The sequence below is a fragment of the Oncorhynchus kisutch genome, linkage group LG28 (genome assembly GCF_002021735.2).
Source record: "Oncorhynchus kisutch isolate 150728-3 linkage group LG28, Okis_V2, whole genome shotgun sequence".
NCBI classification, from domain to species: Eukaryota; Metazoa; Chordata; class Actinopteri; order Salmoniformes; family Salmonidae; genus Oncorhynchus; species Oncorhynchus kisutch.
Genome location: NC_034201.2, coordinates 4,102,487 through 4,119,755, shown reverse-complemented (window position 1 = coordinate 4,119,755; position 17,269 = coordinate 4,102,487). Strand labels below are relative to the sequence as shown.

Below are 17,269 nucleotides of genomic sequence, written 5' to 3'. Positions count from 1 at the left end.
TATTTGTTCTCTTAGTTTCCTAACCACAAACCAATGTATTATTTTTTTGATCGTTCAGCCTGGCTGTAGCAATGAGTAAGATGGCTAACGCGACTGAAACGATGAAGGCTAACAAGCCGGGTTTGGGTTGGCGACCATGCCCAAATGAATAAAAAGATACTCAAGTGTGTTGTCTTGTATGGCTCGGTGCGTGCTTTGGCTGCTCTCGCTTGAATCAGTTTGTGTGAGAGACTAGGAGATGGTGCCAGTAACAGTGGCTTGTCCGCAGCTGGCTCTGTTCCCCTAGTCCACGGCTCAGGTTCTCTTGACAAGCCTGTAACATTCTAGAGAGAGCTATGCTGGTAGGTGCCCTCACTCAACCCAGCTCCTGTGCATTCTGTCTCCGGTTGTAGGAGGCTACTCGAAGAGAGAGGGCGGCCAGGTTCAGTGGGCACACACCCGCAACCTGTGTCTGCCTTGGACAAGCACCGCTTGCCTCTCTTCCCAGACTTGTTGATGAAGGGTCAGGTCCCACATTCATGATCCAGTCCTACGTAGACTTTCGAGACCAGGTTAGCTAAGCAAGCACTGTTATGCTGTTTGAGACTGCGGTCAACGAGACTAGGTAGCTTAGACTAAAAAGTCTACTGGTTTATGTCGGCTAAGATTAAATTACAAATCTCCCCTATCTGTTACCACAGAAGGTGTCTGTCCCATTCCCAGCTAGGTTACTAGGCGCTTTGTCACCAGTACCTATGACTGGCAAGTAGGGTAAACTCCATGATAATGAAATTGTATGTGTGTGTGTGTGTTCAGCACTGGGCAATGCCAATCGGGGTACATCACAGATCGTAGGAGCCCTTGTACCCAGAGTGGCCCGGGGCTTTAGGCAAACCTTGGCACATGAACAAAACATTTTCAACCCCAAGTTCCAAAGTGTTCACGGGTGTCAAAAGGGTTGTGAGTTCAATGAAAGGTGTCCCTTCTCCACATTCAGACAGACGGTTGTCAAGAGTGTTGGAAATTGAAAAAATAATCAGTCTCTCCCTGTCCACAAGGTGGCATCTTGCCCCTTCAGATGGCACTTCACGCGAGGCTCACTGTATGCCACGACCAATGGGGCGCATGCACGGTGTCGCACTGGATCATGGAACAGGGACGTTGGGGTCCGGCTACAATTTGTTGTGCGTCATCACTTTGACTGTTTCCAAGATCTCAGCGCCCGTTTTGGGGGGGGGGAAATATCCTCCCTTCTCCAGAAGCAGGCAATCCGAGTGGTTCCTATGTCGGAGATCCAGGACGGCTGGTATAGTCGGTGTTTTCTGGTTCTGAAAAGGGACTTTGTGTCCCATTCTAGACCTACGTGCCTTCAACAGGCACTTCAGAGTTGACAAATTCAGAATGCTCACAAGCCACCAGCTAATACAGTCGTTGGCGTTGAGCTATTCCCTTTGAGCCTTCTCCTTTTGCTTCTGAAGAGCAACATAGGCTGCATGCCCTGTGTCCAATACGAGTTTGCATAACTACATAGAGCAGACCCAAGATATGAGTTTATGTGACCAGCTTTTTGTCTGTTTTGCTTATCCAGCTTGCGGCAGGGCGAGCTGGATTAGTTTAGTTTTTTCTTCAGTTTTTCAGTCAAAGTGGGTGACAGTGCAACTCCCCATAGTTGTGTTGTACCTTGTTTCCCTCCTTCAGGGTACAATATTTATGACTATTTAAGTTTTGTTTGGGCTCAGATCAACTCAGAGGTATGGAATGTTGGTGAGACTAAAAGTGAATGGTTGGAGGGTTCTTGAGCTAGAGCAGACCAGACAGACATGACTCTTCAGAGTTGTCTATTGTTTGTATTTGTGTGTCTACAACGTCTATGGTTTGTGTATACTGCAGTAGACATGTCTGATCCTCAGAGGCTTTTCCTCTTCACTGAGGTGAGAACGTGTCCACAGCTGGGCCTTATCTACAGTATCTCTGTGTGTGTGTCTGTGTGTGTGTGTGTTGTGCGAGGCTGAGTCAAAGACAGTGACCCATGGTGAGGGGAAGCAGCCAGGGTAAATATATAATTTTTTGCATTTACATTTTAGTCATTTAGCAGACGCTCTTATCCAGAGTGACTTAGTTAGTCCATTCATCTTAAGATAGCTAAGTTGGACAACCACATATCACAGGCATCACAAAGTCAATTTTTCCTCAAGTAGTCAGAGCTAGGAGGGGGGCGGGGGTCAAGTGCTGCATGTGCTGGGGTGCCAGGACAGAGAAGAACTTGAACTGGGCTGAGCGAGAGCTACCCTCCTGTTGGGAGGCAGGCCAAGAGACCTAAGGTGGCAGAACAGAACGGAGTGCTCGGGTTGGGGTGTAGGGTTTGAGCATAGCCTGAAGGTAGGTAGGGGCAGTTCCTCATGCTGTTCCTTAGGTAAGCACGATGGTCTTGTAGTGGATGCGAGCTTAGACTGGAAGCCAGTAGACTCAGACATTTACGAAAGATGCATATGTGTTTAGTGAGTCCGCCAGGCCAGAGGCAGTAGGCGTGACCACGTGTTCTCTTGATAAATGTGTGAATTTGAAAATGTTCCTGTCCTGCTGAAATTGCCTTTCACCATATGCCTGATAGACAGTATGTGGATCCCATATTTGTATTTATTATGGATCCCCATTAGTTGCTGCCAAAGCAGCAGCTACTCTTCCTGGGGTCCAGCAAAATTAAGGCAGTTATTCAATTTTAAAACATTACAATACAATCACAGATGTCACAACACAATGTGTGTCCTCAGGCCCCTACTTCACCACTACCACATACAGTGGGGGAAAAAAGTATTTAGTCAGCCACCAATTGTGCAAGTTCTCCCACTTAAAAAGATGAGAGGCCTGTAATTTTCATCATAGGTACACTTCAACCATGACAGACAAAATGAGAAAAGAAATCCAGAAAATCACATTGTAGGATTTTTAATGAATTTATTTGCAAATTATGGTGGAAAATAAGTATTTGGTCACCTACAAACGAGCAACATAGCACGTATGTTATCATGTGTGTGTGCCATATGGCTCCCTGTTCCCTTTTGACCAGAGCACAATAAATGGAATAGAGTGACATTTCGGATGGCGCTAGCGTAATCTTCTACTGTTGTCCATGTAGGCAACATTCATTAATATTGAACATCAAAAAAGCTGACAGCATATTTCCTACGTTAACAAATGATCAGCTGGACAAATATATACAGCTTCTGTTTCGTGGTCAGGAGATGGCGATAGAGCCTATAGGATCCATTCATATCACTTAATAGACAGCCTACAAAGTTACAAATCAATGAGATTACTATATATTTTAGGATCTTAATTTCTCTAGTTGAACTGTTATCTGGGACAGCAGGGATCTCTAAGGAGAGCAGTGTTTCTATAATGAGTGTGTGTGTGTGTGTGTGTGTGTGTGTGTGTGTGTGTGTGTGTGTGTGTGTGTGTGTGTGTGTGTGTGTGTGTGTTACAACAGGATGTCTTCATGTGTGTCCTCTCCTCTGTGTGTGTTTCCGACAGGATCTTCATGTGCCAGTAGGTGTGATTGACAATCCAGACAACATGGACAGCCTGAAAAGGAACGTATTGGAACATAATGGACGACAGACTCACCAACACCAGGTCTTACAGGTGAGTCGTGTGTGTGTGTGTGTGTGCACGTGCCTTACAGGTAACTCAGGTGCCATGGGTGTGAGTCAGGTGCCATTTTTCACATGCAGAAAGCAGTGCAGATCTATTCAATTTAGCTGTCATGAGAAATCAAAAGAAAAATATTGAAGAGTGACTGACCCATAAGGAACAATGTGTAAGGCACAGTAAAGCGTAGTTCAGTGTGGTAAAGCGTAGTAAAGGTCAGCAAACAATAAAACCAGCGCTTACAACGAAGGTCAGGAGGTGGCCAGGGAGGAGAAATGGCTTAAATAAACTTCTGTGACATTATGAATTCTAGGAGAGAAATGTTGGTTAACTTTAGACAGACAGGAGAACCCGAAAGGTCTGGGCTCAAGAGGTGAAATCAGTGGTTACTGAATAAATCCAGGGGGAGCAAATTAAGGTATAGCAAAAGCATTTCATCATGTAAAATGTAACAAGTAAAGCTTCTAAAATTGCTTTATCAAGTACTTACAATAAAAGTAGTAGTGTCTGTGTAATTTACACACACACACGCACAGGAAATACTTACCTAGCTTGTTAAACTGCAGGTGAAAGGCTGAAACAGTGCCTTCTGGCATATTGGCTGCTTGATCTGGGCAACACTAGTTTTATCTTCATACCTTCTTCAAAGAGCAGGGCAAATTGTAACTATTTAAAGACAGACTCCAAAGGCATGATGCCAAGACCTTAATTTAATGTAAGCAGTCCAAAGGTGAGTCATCTAGATGCCATAAACTACTCTGTTTTCTTTCTATTGCATTATAGGCTACATATGGAGTACATAGACTTGGTTCAAATGCAAGAAAACATGTCAAATAGGCCTACATTTGAAGTTATTAAATATGCTTTCATATGTCATGATTTAGTGTCCTGATAGTGTACTGTAAGACCAGTCCATATTTGACTGACACGCACGGACAGTCTTGTGCTTTTGTCTTCAAAGCTGAACAGATTGGTCTCTCCCCGCTTGCCTGGAGGGAGAGAGAGAGGGGGGGGGGGTGAACCCACTTATCCTGTCTAGCTAAAGCCTCTTATTAATCCTGTAAGGGGAGCAGTGGGGTGTGGGCCGTGGGCAGACATAACACAGCTTAGATTGGGCAGACACACACAGACCAGTCTGCCCTATAGTTCCAGCGAAGCTTCAAGGAGTAAAGAAGAAGGGGGATCACTGGGACTCTGCTCTCAGGAAGATCGCAATGTGGACATGGGTATGCAGTCACTGAAATGCAAAGATGAGGGAGTGCTAGGACTGAGCAATCATAAGTGATGTATCCTCTAAAATAAGTCTAATCTAAAATGTATGTCTCAGGTCTCATGCCAGTTTTCTTCTGTCTTGTTTGTGTCATTACCAGAGTACTCCATTGGACCTGATCGAGATGGGCAAGTCACTGAGGTTCCAAGCAGAGCACCCCCACCTGGTCAGTCTGGGTAGTGGCCGTCTCAGCACAGCCGTCACCCTGTTACCACTGCAGGAAGGTAAGCACTTCTGCATCTCAGAAACATTAAAAGGGGTCTTCTATTTAGTGCTTTGTTCATGCAGACTGGTCTTGAATAAAGACCTTGTGCTGAAAGCTTGAAGAAATATTGATAAATAGAGAGAACTCCTAAATGGTTTGACAGTTACACCAAGAAATATTATGACCATAAGTGACAAAAGGTCCATTACAGGAAATGAGCTGACAAAATGTCCATTAAACTATTAAACAAATCATCCCAGACTGGTTTCCTAGAAGCATTCAAGTCTTTCCATAAGACGCTGATTGAGAATGATACCGGACACTCTTACACAGTAATGACCAAAGCTGGTACTTCTGAAGAGAAAAATCCCCTACTGATTTATTTATGCCAATATCCATCCATCCATGCACTCACTTATTTCCTGGCATAGAGCCAGCTGGTGGATGATATCATCGGCATCGGGGAGGAGGAAGAGGAAAGAGGGAGGGAGAGAGGGAGGAAATGAAAGTGACGTGCTGTAGCTGAACAGTGGAGCCAGTGTATTCAGAGCCCTGCCATATCTAATCATCCTAAGAATGACAACTAGAGGACTTTGTGATACGGAGGGGATGGAGAAGCTGAAACTGAAAACAGGGATTCATTCGTAAGGTTTGAGATACACCATAAAACACTGAGAGGGAAAAATAGGACCATAGCCTGACCTTGTCTTCACCCCCTGAAAAAAACACAGTTGAAGCACACTCTCTCTCTTTCTCTCTCTCTCTCTCTCTGCACACACTCCCCCTCTGCCCTTCTCACCCTCAGCATTGTAACTCTGCCAGTGCCAGTGTGTTAGTTCCTCCAATGTCTTGTTATTCCTTTATCCACATCTGTCCGTCTGGAGGGCCCAGACGCCAAAACAAAAGGAGCAGTGCTGGGAGGCTGGAAGGAGGTGAAGTGGAATAGCCCACTGGACATGGAGATAGTGAATAGGAATCTAAGGCAGCCTGCTGGGGTATTCTCAGTGGTGTCTCTCCCCTATGTTCCAGGGCTATTTTAACAGTGTGGTGAGGCCAGGGGAAAGGCAAGGGACTTGTTAGATGAAGAGAGGGAGGGGGCTTTTGGGGTAAAGTGTTTCACCCCCCCTTGGGCTGGTGGAGTAATGTGCTCCACTCCTTGTTTCTTGTCTTGTGTCTCATCCAGACAGACACAGACACAGACACAGACACAGACACAGACACAGACACAGACAGACAGACAGACAGACAGACAGACAGACAGACAGACAGACAGACAGACAGACAGACAGACAGACAGACAGACAGACAGACAGACAGACAGACAGACAGACAGACAGACACAGACACAGACACAGACACAGACACAGACACAGACACAGACACAGACACAGACACAGACACAGACACAGACACAGACACAGACACAGACACAGAGACAGACAGACAGACAGACAGACAGACAGACACAGACAGACAGACAGACAGACACACAGACACACAGACACACAGACACACAGACACAGACAGACAGACAGACAGACAGACAGACAGACAGACAGACAGACAGACACACAGACACACAGACACACAGACACACAGACACAGACAGACATTTTATTTATTTATTTATTTATTTGAAAATTAAGGTCCTGGAAGTATTCAAAATAGGAAGACAGTGGTTATTCTAATACATTCCCTCTAACCATCATTCGTCTGCCATCTGCCAGTGGTCTGTCTCTCTCAGGGCTAGCACCTGCTGTGAGCTTGAATCTACACTCTACAAGTGGCTTGGACCCGTGATGGCCTTGACCCCAGGCTCTATTCCTTTACTGTGACATCAGAGGGATCAGCGTTCCACTGACTGACTGTGGCTTTGAACTACAGTCCAGTCCTTCTCAAAAATAATTTACTACCAAACGTGGGCATGATATAATAGAACAGAAGATAATACAATTGAATATAATAGTTTAATATCCCAATGGGATATTCTTTCTGATGATGTCTGATGATGTGTTTAAAGGATTCATGTTGACATGTATGTGTAACTCATCATTGTGTTGTTGCAGGGAGGACGACCCTGGGCAGTGGGAACACAGACATCCCTCTGCAGGGTCCAGGCATCACTGATCAACACTGCTATATCGACAATAGGGCAGGCAATATCACCCTCAACCCCTGTGGGAACCATTGCTCCATGGATGGTCTCCCCATCTCCAAGCCTGTACACCTTTCACAAGGTACTAAACTGTTTAATAACACATTTTGTACAATGTTATAAGAGTGATTTGGATTATTATCTGACATTTCATGCCATAGTGTCTTCATATATCTGTACCTGTATGTAGCCTAATATGTCCAGTTGGTCATCTCAAAATGAAACCAGGTTTCCATTTCACTAAATCAGCATGCTCATGAATTGAATACCTAGCTAGCTTTTTCTCCTTTAATAAGAAACACAGGCAAGACATAGAGAACCGCCCATGCTTTATGGCTCATGCATGACCTTGACCTAGATGGAAGGGACACTTAATTAAACAGGCTGTAATAATTGCTTCACACAGTCAGCCTCTCTCTCTCAATTTTCAATTACATTTCAATGTCAATTTAAAGGACTTTATTGGCATGGGAAACATATGTTTACATTGCCAAAGCCAGTGAAATAGATAATAAACAAAAGTGAAATAAACAATAAAAAATGTACAGTTAAACATTGCACTCACAAAAGTTCAAAAATAATAAAGACATTTCAAATGTCATATTATGTCTATTTACAATAGGGAAAATAAATAAACATAAATATAGGTTGTATATTTACAATGGTGTTTGTTCTTCACTTTTCTTGCTGCTGTGATGGCACACTGTGGTATTTCACCCAATAGATATGGGAGTTTATCAACCTCATATTCGTTTTTGAGAACTTTGTGGGTCTCTGTCTATTATATATATATATATAATATATATGTGTGTGTATATATCTCCCTCCCTCCCACCCCTGCAGTTCCACAATTGATTTAGTTAGGTGGGCTGCATATTAATTCTGATTTCTCTCATCGAGTAAGACAGAAAATCTCTATACTCTCTTCAGTAACATGTGGACTTTCATTCCAACCAAAAGAGATGCCATGTAAACTGTTAAAATGACCCCAATTAGACTTGCATTTAAAAAAAATCTCTAAACGTTTAAGGGCCGGCTATTCATGAATCATGAATATATTTTCATATAAAATAGCTAAGTGTAGTAGGGATATATCTTTGAATGTAACCTAACCACCAAATATATACATAGGCCTAACTCTAGTCTACCTTTTCCGACATTATTTGCATGTTATAGCCTTTAACACTTAAGTACTTGTTGTAGTGTAAAGTGCTAGGAAAACCAATCTCTTATTCTGCCCCGGGTTATGCATTCCATTTGTATAACTCGCAGCTCACTGGGACATGGTCGCATAATAAATACACTCCACGCCCCCCTCCGGCGTTATGCAGACAGGGTTGGGCAGGCAGTTTGACAATAATATCATTTGTGGACTGGACAGCCGGTGTGTGAGACTCGGAGCCAACAGACAGCTCTTAGGACGACACCGACAATAAGGCATTGGTACTCCGGATTCAGCGTTGTTGGCTATCTGCGTTATTTTTGGAACTTGGATCATTGGCCAGAAAAATGCTATTGATGAAGCATATCACAAAAGCCTGCTTAGCCTTAAGGGTCTTCTAATTCACTTTAATCGGACGCTGGACATCAGCGCTTTTTGTGCTGAAGAAGCAGGACGTCAAGGAGCGCACGGAATTGTATTTATTGTATAAAGACGCTGCAGACGCACGCGCTACATGCACGTTATAATTACATTTCAAAGGAAAGTGAGCTCTTGCTTTTAAATGACAATTATGCCAGTGAATGTATCACATTAATTGCAGATACACGTAAGTGCATATACCTATTTGATTATTAGAGAGCAATTCCGCCACTTTTCAACCTCATATTCATTATCTCCATAAAAATAAAAACCGCGTTTATATGATCTGTGGTTAAAAATATATGAAAGGTCCTAAAAAATGCTTCTTTGTGACATCACATTGTAGGATTAAAAGTAAGAAAAACAGTGATTCTCATAGTGTTTTTAAAATGTTTTAACTTTTTAACGGTTTTTTTTCTATGCAACGTAGAAATGCACCGTTTTCACATATGTAGACACTGGTATTGTGCTGGAGATAATTACAATTAGGTTGGAAAGTGGTGGAATTGCCCTATTGACTGTTACTCATTATTTTTCAAAAAGTCTGTCAGATTCCTAATTGTGTGAGAGTCATTTTCATAAAGTGTGCTGAGCACCAAGATTGGATATGTTGGGGTGTGTGGTCATTGCTTTGTTGATAAAATACCAATGCTTTATTACACAGACACTGTTTGCAAACAGTTTATGAGCTGTTATTGTAGTGACAGGGATTATTTAAAATACTCTTTGAAGAGGTAGAGTTTCAGATGTTTTCAGAAGATGGGCAGGGACTCTGCTGTCCTAGCTTCAAGGGGAAGGTGGTCCTGCCATTGGGGTGCCAGGACAGAGAATAGTTTGGACTGGCCAATAGACCAGAGGTGGCAGAACGGGGTGCTCGGGATGGGGTGTAGGGTTTGAGCGTAGCCTGAAGGTAGGGAGGGGCAGTTCCTCTTGCTGCTCCACAAGCAAGTACCATGGTCTTGTAGTGGATGCGAACTTTGACTGGAAGCTAGTGCGGAGGAGCGGAATGACATGGGAGAACTTGGGAAGGTTGAACACCAGACAGGCTGCAGCGTTCTGGATAAGTTGCAGGGGTTTGATGGCACAAGTGGGGAAACAGCCTATAGCGAGTTGCAGTATTCCAGATGAGTGTGGATGACAAGTGCCTGCATTATGACCTGCGCTGCTTCCTTTGTGAGGTAGGGCCATACTCTACGGGAGTTGTAGTGCATGAACCTGCAGAAGCGAGTAACTGCTTTGATGTTTGCAGAGAACGACAGGGTGTTACACCAAGGTTATTTGCACTCTGGGAGGGGGACACCGTGGAGTTGTCAACCATGATGGAGAGGTCTTGGAGCGGGCAGCCATCCCTAGGAGGAAGAGCAGCTCCGTCTTGTTGAGTTTGATGTGGTTGCCAGACATCTAAGATGAGATATCTGCCAGGCACGCAGAGATGTGTGTCACCACCTGGGTGTCAGAAGGGAGGAATGATAAAAATAGTTAAGTGTCATCTACATAGCAATGACAGGAGAGACCATGTAAAGATATGACAGAGCCGAGTGACTTGGTGTGCAGAGAGAAGAGGAGAGGGCCTAGAGCTGAGCCCTGGGGGACACCGGTAGTGAGAGTACGTAGTGAAGACACAGATCCTCGCCACGTCACCTGGTAAGTGTGCTGAGCCTGAGATGCCCATCTCTGAGAAGGGTAGGATCTGATGGTTCACAGTGTCAAAGGCAGTGTATAGATCTGGGAGGATGAGAACAGAGGAGAGAGCTTTGGCAGTGCGGAGAGCATCCGTGACACAGAGAATAGCAGTCTCGGTTGAGTGACTCATCTTGAAGCCTGACTGTTTAGGGTAAAGAGATAGTGAGGGAGTTGGTCAGAGACAGCACCCTCAAGTGTTTTGGAAAGAAAAGAAAGAAAGGATACTGGTCTGTAGTTTTTCTTTACGTCAGAGGAGTCGAATGTTGTTTTTTTGAGGAGGGGAGTGACTCGGTCCATTTTGAAGTCAGAGGGGACGCAGCCAGTGGTCAGGGAAGTGAGGAATGAGAGAAGGTCTCAAGAGATGGTCTGGAGAAGGGAGGAGGGGATGGGGTCGGCAGGCAAGTTGCCAAGCATTTTATCAATGTTATATGTCATATTAGTACATTGTTATTTACAGTATGTCTTGCATATGTTTTAACCTTGTGTTGTCTATGTGTGTCATTCATTTAATTAAATTGTATTTTAATACAAACCTTGGCTGTCATCTCCTACACGACGCGATCATCTCTGTGCCTTGACTCGTTCCCTCAGCACATTGGCACATTCGAGGGCGCCGAGTGCACTTGCCTTGGTGCTTTGTAGGGTCCTGGCGACTGCTTCACAGGGCCTGAACAGTGCTTCACTACACAGCTGAGCGCCTGTTTGTGTACTAACTGTGTGGAGAGGAGAGTGCTGCAGACAAGCGAGATGGCTTTTGTGCGCATGCACCTCCAGGTTGTACACAGACCTAGGATATTGGTCACTACTTCTTCCACACCAAAAAGAGACTTGCACAACTGTTTACGCTTGTGTGATTCCCTTATGACGACTGCCACGCCCTGCACAAAGTTCAGTGTGTCAGACACAAGGCTTACCTTGCGCAAAACGTCTTGCAAAACCAGATCCAGTGAATGGTTACTACAGTGCACATACTGCACATGGACCCTGGACATGCCTCTTTCAGTCGAGTCTGCGCACCTGAAAAATGGTTTGACATGCTTGCTCCATCAAAGCAATATCCCTGGAACCGTTCCATGGGAATGTTTAACAATGCAAAAAGATGCCCTTCACACACAAGAACAGATTTTCAGCCGTGGAGTCGGGGGCTTTGTAAAAGCCCCAAAACTCAGTTTGACACCAGGTTCTGGTTGACGTACTGGAGATTGTTCCATAGTCCACACGTCAATCACCGAGACACAATCACCCTCTGTATGGCGTGAGCCAGTTGTTGAATAATCTCATTCTGTATCGTGTCCCACATTCAGTTGTCTCTCCTGAGAACCCATTCCTGTTCCTTTGGTAGATTGTAAATGGGTTCTATTATCAACTTGTAAAGCACACTGTCACGAGTTTTGTCACCCCTGAAAGGAACAACAGCTTCGTTCCTGGCAATGCACTGTTCTGTAAACAGCCATCTCTGAAACCTGTAATCCGCTCAAACATTTTCCTCATTGATAACATTTTTCTTCACTGTTTTAATGCATGTGAAGCAAAGCACTCATTCATCTTCCTAAACATAATGCAGCCACTGACATTTTGCCAATCAACCTGACTTAAAAGCACAGGAAGTTTTCTGTTCCAAATTGCCTCCCTGGGGAAGGCAGTCATCCTTCAGCTGTTATGGCTGATTAGCTAGTTTAGCCTTGGGTGCCGGAATGCAGTAGGCCTAGCATGCTCCTCTGCCTGGGGTCGTGCTAACGTGGAGCTGTTGCAGTTGGTGGGGTTAGCATCTTGCTCCATGGAGGCTATGGTTTTGGTGCCAGTCACGTTACTAGTGGCTTACTGCTGCAGGTACTAGATGCAGCAGACCCAGGGATTTCATCTGTTAGGGCTGCTGTGATGGCAGTTTTTTTTGGTTGGCTAGTACCAGGATTGAAGAAATCTGAAATTATTTCTGATAAATATTTGATTGACCTTGATCTTGTAAATGCTAAATGCTAGCCTACAGGAAGGAATGAACCGGAAAACTTCAACATCACAGTAGTGCATTGTCAGTGATTGGTTGTAGCTTACAGTATAAAGATTTGATTAAAAATCTATATTTCTCTCCCCTACCCAAATCAAAATCAAATCAAATTTATTTATATAGCCTTTCGTACATCAGCTGATATCTCAAAGTGCTGTACAGAAACCCAGCCTAAAACCCCAAACAGCAAGCAATGCAGGTGTAGAAGCACGGTGGCTAGGAAAAACTCCCTAGAAAGGCCAAAACCTAGGAAGAAACCTAGAGAGGAACCAGGCTATGTGGGGTGGCCAGTCCTCTTCTGGCTGTGCCGAGTGGAGATTATAACAGAACATGGCCAAGATGTTCAAATGTTCATAAATGACCAGCATGGTCGTATAATAATAAGGCAGAACAGTTGAAACTGGAGCAGCAGCACGGTCAGATGTACTGGGGACAGCAAGGAGTCATCATGTCAGGTAGTCCTAGGGCATGGTCCTAGGGCTCAGGTCCTCCGAGAGAGAGAAAGAAAGAGAGAAGGAGAGAATTAGAGAACGCACACTTAGATTCACACAGGACACCGAATAGGACAGGAGAAGTACTCCAGATATAACAAACTGACCCCAGCCCCCCGACACAAACTACTGCAGCATAATTACTGGAGGCTGAGACGGGAGGGGTCAGGAGACACTGTGGCCCCATCCGAGGACACCCCCGGACAGGTCCAAACAGGAAGGATACCCCAATCCCATTATAATTTATATCAATAATGCAATGGACATTTTTGTAAAAAAATGTTTTGGTGCAACAACACAAATTCTGACACCTCTTCTGCAGAATTTGAAATGCCGTTTTGCCATTTCACCACAACTTGATGACATCAAGACAACTTCCGGGCAGTGGGTTCAGAAAAACAACATAAAAACTGTATAACAACAAATGTATATATATACTGTATACCACCACTTAAAAGGGCACTTGGCAAGTGGGAAGGCAAAGGGACATGTGCTCTGCAGAGGTAGACTCTATATGTGTGTGGGAGTGAACTATTTTAAGGGTGAAATTTAACAATATACTTTAGGCTACTCACCTGTTGTTCATCGCTCTCTCTCTGCCTGCTATTCATCTGGCTTGTTCCTGGAATGTATGTGCTGTTCTTGTTACCGTTAAAACATCTCCCCTTGACCCTTTCACCCTGGATCTGGACCACCACGTGCTGTCACCCTAGCTCCCTCCCTTCACACCTGTCCTAGAGTGGAATGTGGTTCACATTCCACTGTTGTTGTGTCAATACAGTAGATTGTCACTAGCGCTAAGGAACATTTTGGCCGGGATCCTCTGACCAACCAAATGTTGGCTAACAAATATTTATTGTGCCATATTGTATTTTCAGGTATTTTTATTTATTTTCAGTTCATTTGTAAATCTAAGAGCAGTGTAACAGGGAATCCTAACCATTCAACCAATACATTGATTAGGGACCTTTCAGAATTTATCTCTTTCTCACCCTCTCTTTCACTGATTGTTCTGCTCACACAGCCAGGGACATTTTCATAATTAAATGGCCTTTAGAAGTCATAACTCACCACGAGGTGTCTATCCTCCACTGAAACACACCTGGCTGAGACTGATTAATCAGCTCTTTACTCACTACAATGTCAGTCAGAGACAATGACTGTGTATGAAGGAGTCGGAGATGACGAGAAGAATATGAATAGAAACAAGGACTAAGCTTCGTCATTCTGTTTTGATATAGGTTTGTGTGTGAGGTGTGTGGAAAGCTTAAAAATGCAGCGCTGGCTATCTATATCTATCATGATGGATGTGAACCACACCTGGAAGTATTAGTTTGACTCTCAGATGTATAGAGCCAGGGGAAGTAGTAGACTAAGGACTGGATTAAATCCGTAGCGCTTCAGCGGAAATATAAAAGTAATTTTAGATTGAGCCGAAAATTATGCAGCATTATTATGCAGCGTTTACCGTGAATTAAGTCTCTGCAATTGCGGGAAAAATGGCCTATAAATATCAATCAAGCTACAACGCTGATGTTGGGTGCTGTGGAGTTTGTCCAGTCCTAAGTGGCTTGAAAAGCACAACACTGAAATATGCCCCCCTGCCCTGAAGAACATGGTGTTACTTTGTTTACAGTACATGTAATAGAGGTGGTATAGGATAGGCTTCTGTTTGTGGTAACAGGGAAAGTATCAGGCACTCTGGCCAGTGACTGCAGAGGTGAACAAAGGGACATAATATGGTGCTTTAGCTGTTTTCACAACACCGCTGTCAAGTTTTCATGTAAAATTATTCATTATTTTCTCCCCCAATCTTATGTTCTTATCTGCCTTCAGCAGTCTTAGTTTCCAGAGTGCTCCTGACCCACTGTGGTGTCGGGCCTATGTTTCATGTAGGGCGACCCTATCAAACTTACATACCTAGCAAGCAAGCATAGATCGGATCATTGTCGTTTTGGCAAACGCGTTTCACAGGTGACAAATTTCCATTTCACCCATAGAAATCCTATTAAATTACTCTAATATCTAATTCTATGGTTCCACCACCATTGGGAATGCATTTTAACACAGTCTTGGAAGCCTAACCTTCCATCTCCTACAGTAGTCCTTCTCTTGTCCCTCCAGGGTGCATGCTGTGTTTTGGTCAGTCAGCCTTTTTCCGCTTCAACCACCCAGAAGAAGCCCTCAGAATGAAGAGCATGCTGCCTGGAGGAAGCCAGGGGCCCAGCGCCTACAAGAGCCATCACACAGGTAACCATCACACCACACCAACTCACATCACACTACACTACACAGCATGCTGCCTGGAGGGAGCCAGGGGCCCAGTGCCTACAAGACCCACCACACAGGTAACCATCACATAGGAACCACACAGGTAATGATAGAGCAGGTGTACTCAACTCTTATTTGAGAAGGTCCGGTAAAAACACATTTAGTAGGTGGCAAAGATCCGGATGGATGTTTTCATTTATTGGCATAGTAACAAAAAACGTCGCGCAATCCATGCAACCCCAAACTGTTCAAACTGCTCACACCCCTCTTGTTGGACATTTTAAATCTCAGTTCCTGCAATTCTACACATTTTGCCATGGAGCAGAAAGAACAGTTTTGTTCAGTTTTCTAAGCTAATTTGCTGCAATTCTACACATTATACAATGGCTTATGTGTGTTCATATGATACCTGAGTGACTCAACCAAATCAAATGGTGGTCCCCTGGGGGTTGAGGCCCCTGGGCACATATTCTGTTCATGATAACTACAAGATTTAGATTGGTAAGTTAAGCTGACAAGCTATCTAACAAGTGTCACTGTTCCAGACTCAGATGTTCTGTTAGCTGGTTACAATATCTACAGAGCAGATAGAGTGGGTAGAGGAGGAGGTATTGCCATTCAGTGGGGAAAAAATATTTAGTCAGCCACCAATTGTACAAGTTCTCCCACTTAAAAACATGAGAGAGGCCTGTAATTTTCATCATAGGTACACTTCAACTATGACAGACAAAATGCGAAAAAAAATCCTGAAAATCACATTGTAGGATTTTTAATTAATTAATTTGCAAATTATGGTGGATAAGTATAAGTAAATAAGTATTTGGTCACCTACAAACAAGCAAGATTTCTGGCTCTCACAGACCTGTAACTTCTTCTTTAAGAGGCTCCTCTGTCCTCCACTCGTTAACTGTATTAATGGCACCTGTTTGAACTTGTTATCAGTATAAAAGACACCTGTCCACAACCTCAAACAGTCACACTCTCAACTCCACTATGGCCAAGACCAAAGAGCTGTCAAAGGACACCAAAAACAAAATTGTAAACCTGCACCAGGCTGGGAAGACTGAATCTGCAATAGGTAAGCAGCTTGGTTTGAAGAAATCAACTGTGGGAGCAATTATTAGGAAATGGAAGACATACAAGACCACTGATAATCTCCCTCGATCTGGGGCTCCACGCAAGATCTCACCCAGTGAGGTCAAAATGATCACAAGAACGGTGAGCAAAAATCCCAGAACCACACGGGGGGACCTAGTGAATGACCTGCAGAGAGCTGGGACCAAAGTAACAAAGCCTACCATCAGTAACACACTATGCTGCCAGGGACTCAAATCCTGCAGTGCCAGACGTGTCCCCCTGCTTAAGCAAGTACATGTCCAGGCCTGTCTGAAGTTTGCTAGAGAGCATTTGGATGATCCAGAAGAAGATTGGGAGAATGTCATATGGTCAGATGAAACCAAAATATAACTTTTTGGTAAAAACTCAACTTGTCGTGTTTGGAGGAAAAAGAATGCTGAGTTGCATCCAAAGAACACCATACCTACTGTGAGGCATGGGAATGGAAACATCATGCTTTGGGGCTGTTTTTCTGCAAAGAGACCAGGACAACTGATCCGTGTAAAGGAAAGAATGAATGGGGCCATGTATCGTGAGATTTTGAGTGAAAACCTCCTTCCATCAGCAAGGGCATTGAAGATGAAACGTGGCTGGGTCTTTCAGCATGACAATGATCCCAAACACACCGCCCGGACAACGAAGGAGTGGCTTCGTAAGAAGCATTTCAAGGTCCTGGAGTGGCCTAGCCAGTCTCCAGATCTCAACCCCATAGAAAATCTTTGGAGGGAGTTGAAAGTCCGTGTTGCCCAGCAACAGCCCCAAAACATCACTGCTCTAGAGGAGATCTGCATGGAGGAATGGGCCAAAATACCAGCAACAGTGTGTGAAAATCTTGTGAAGACTTACAGAAAATGTTTGACTTCT

General features: G+C 44.1%; 1 protein-coding gene across 9 annotated transcripts in view; it reads left to right on the top strand.

Annotated features, from left to right (window-relative positions):
• Positions 1 to 17,269, top strand: part of phldb1a (pleckstrin homology-like domain, family B, member 1a) — an 84,730-nt gene that overhangs the window by 9,755 nt on the left and 57,706 nt on the right. For 8 of the 9 annotated variants that reach the window (XM_020464648.2, XM_031808123.1, XM_020464647.2 and 5 more), the window contains exons 2-5: positions 3,511 to 3,621; positions 4,998 to 5,121; positions 7,169 to 7,339; positions 15,143 to 15,268. In XM_020464648.2, coding sequence (XP_020320237.1) covers positions 3,553 to 3,621; positions 4,998 to 5,121; positions 7,169 to 7,339; positions 15,143 to 15,268 — 490 coding nt within the window. In that variant the 5' untranslated portion in view covers positions 3,511 to 3,552. Of the gene's footprint in view, positions 1 to 3,510; positions 3,622 to 4,997; positions 5,122 to 7,168; positions 7,340 to 8,596; positions 9,027 to 15,142; positions 15,269 to 17,269 lie in introns of those variants that run through there. The other variant, XM_020464651.2, reaches the window with a different exon arrangement.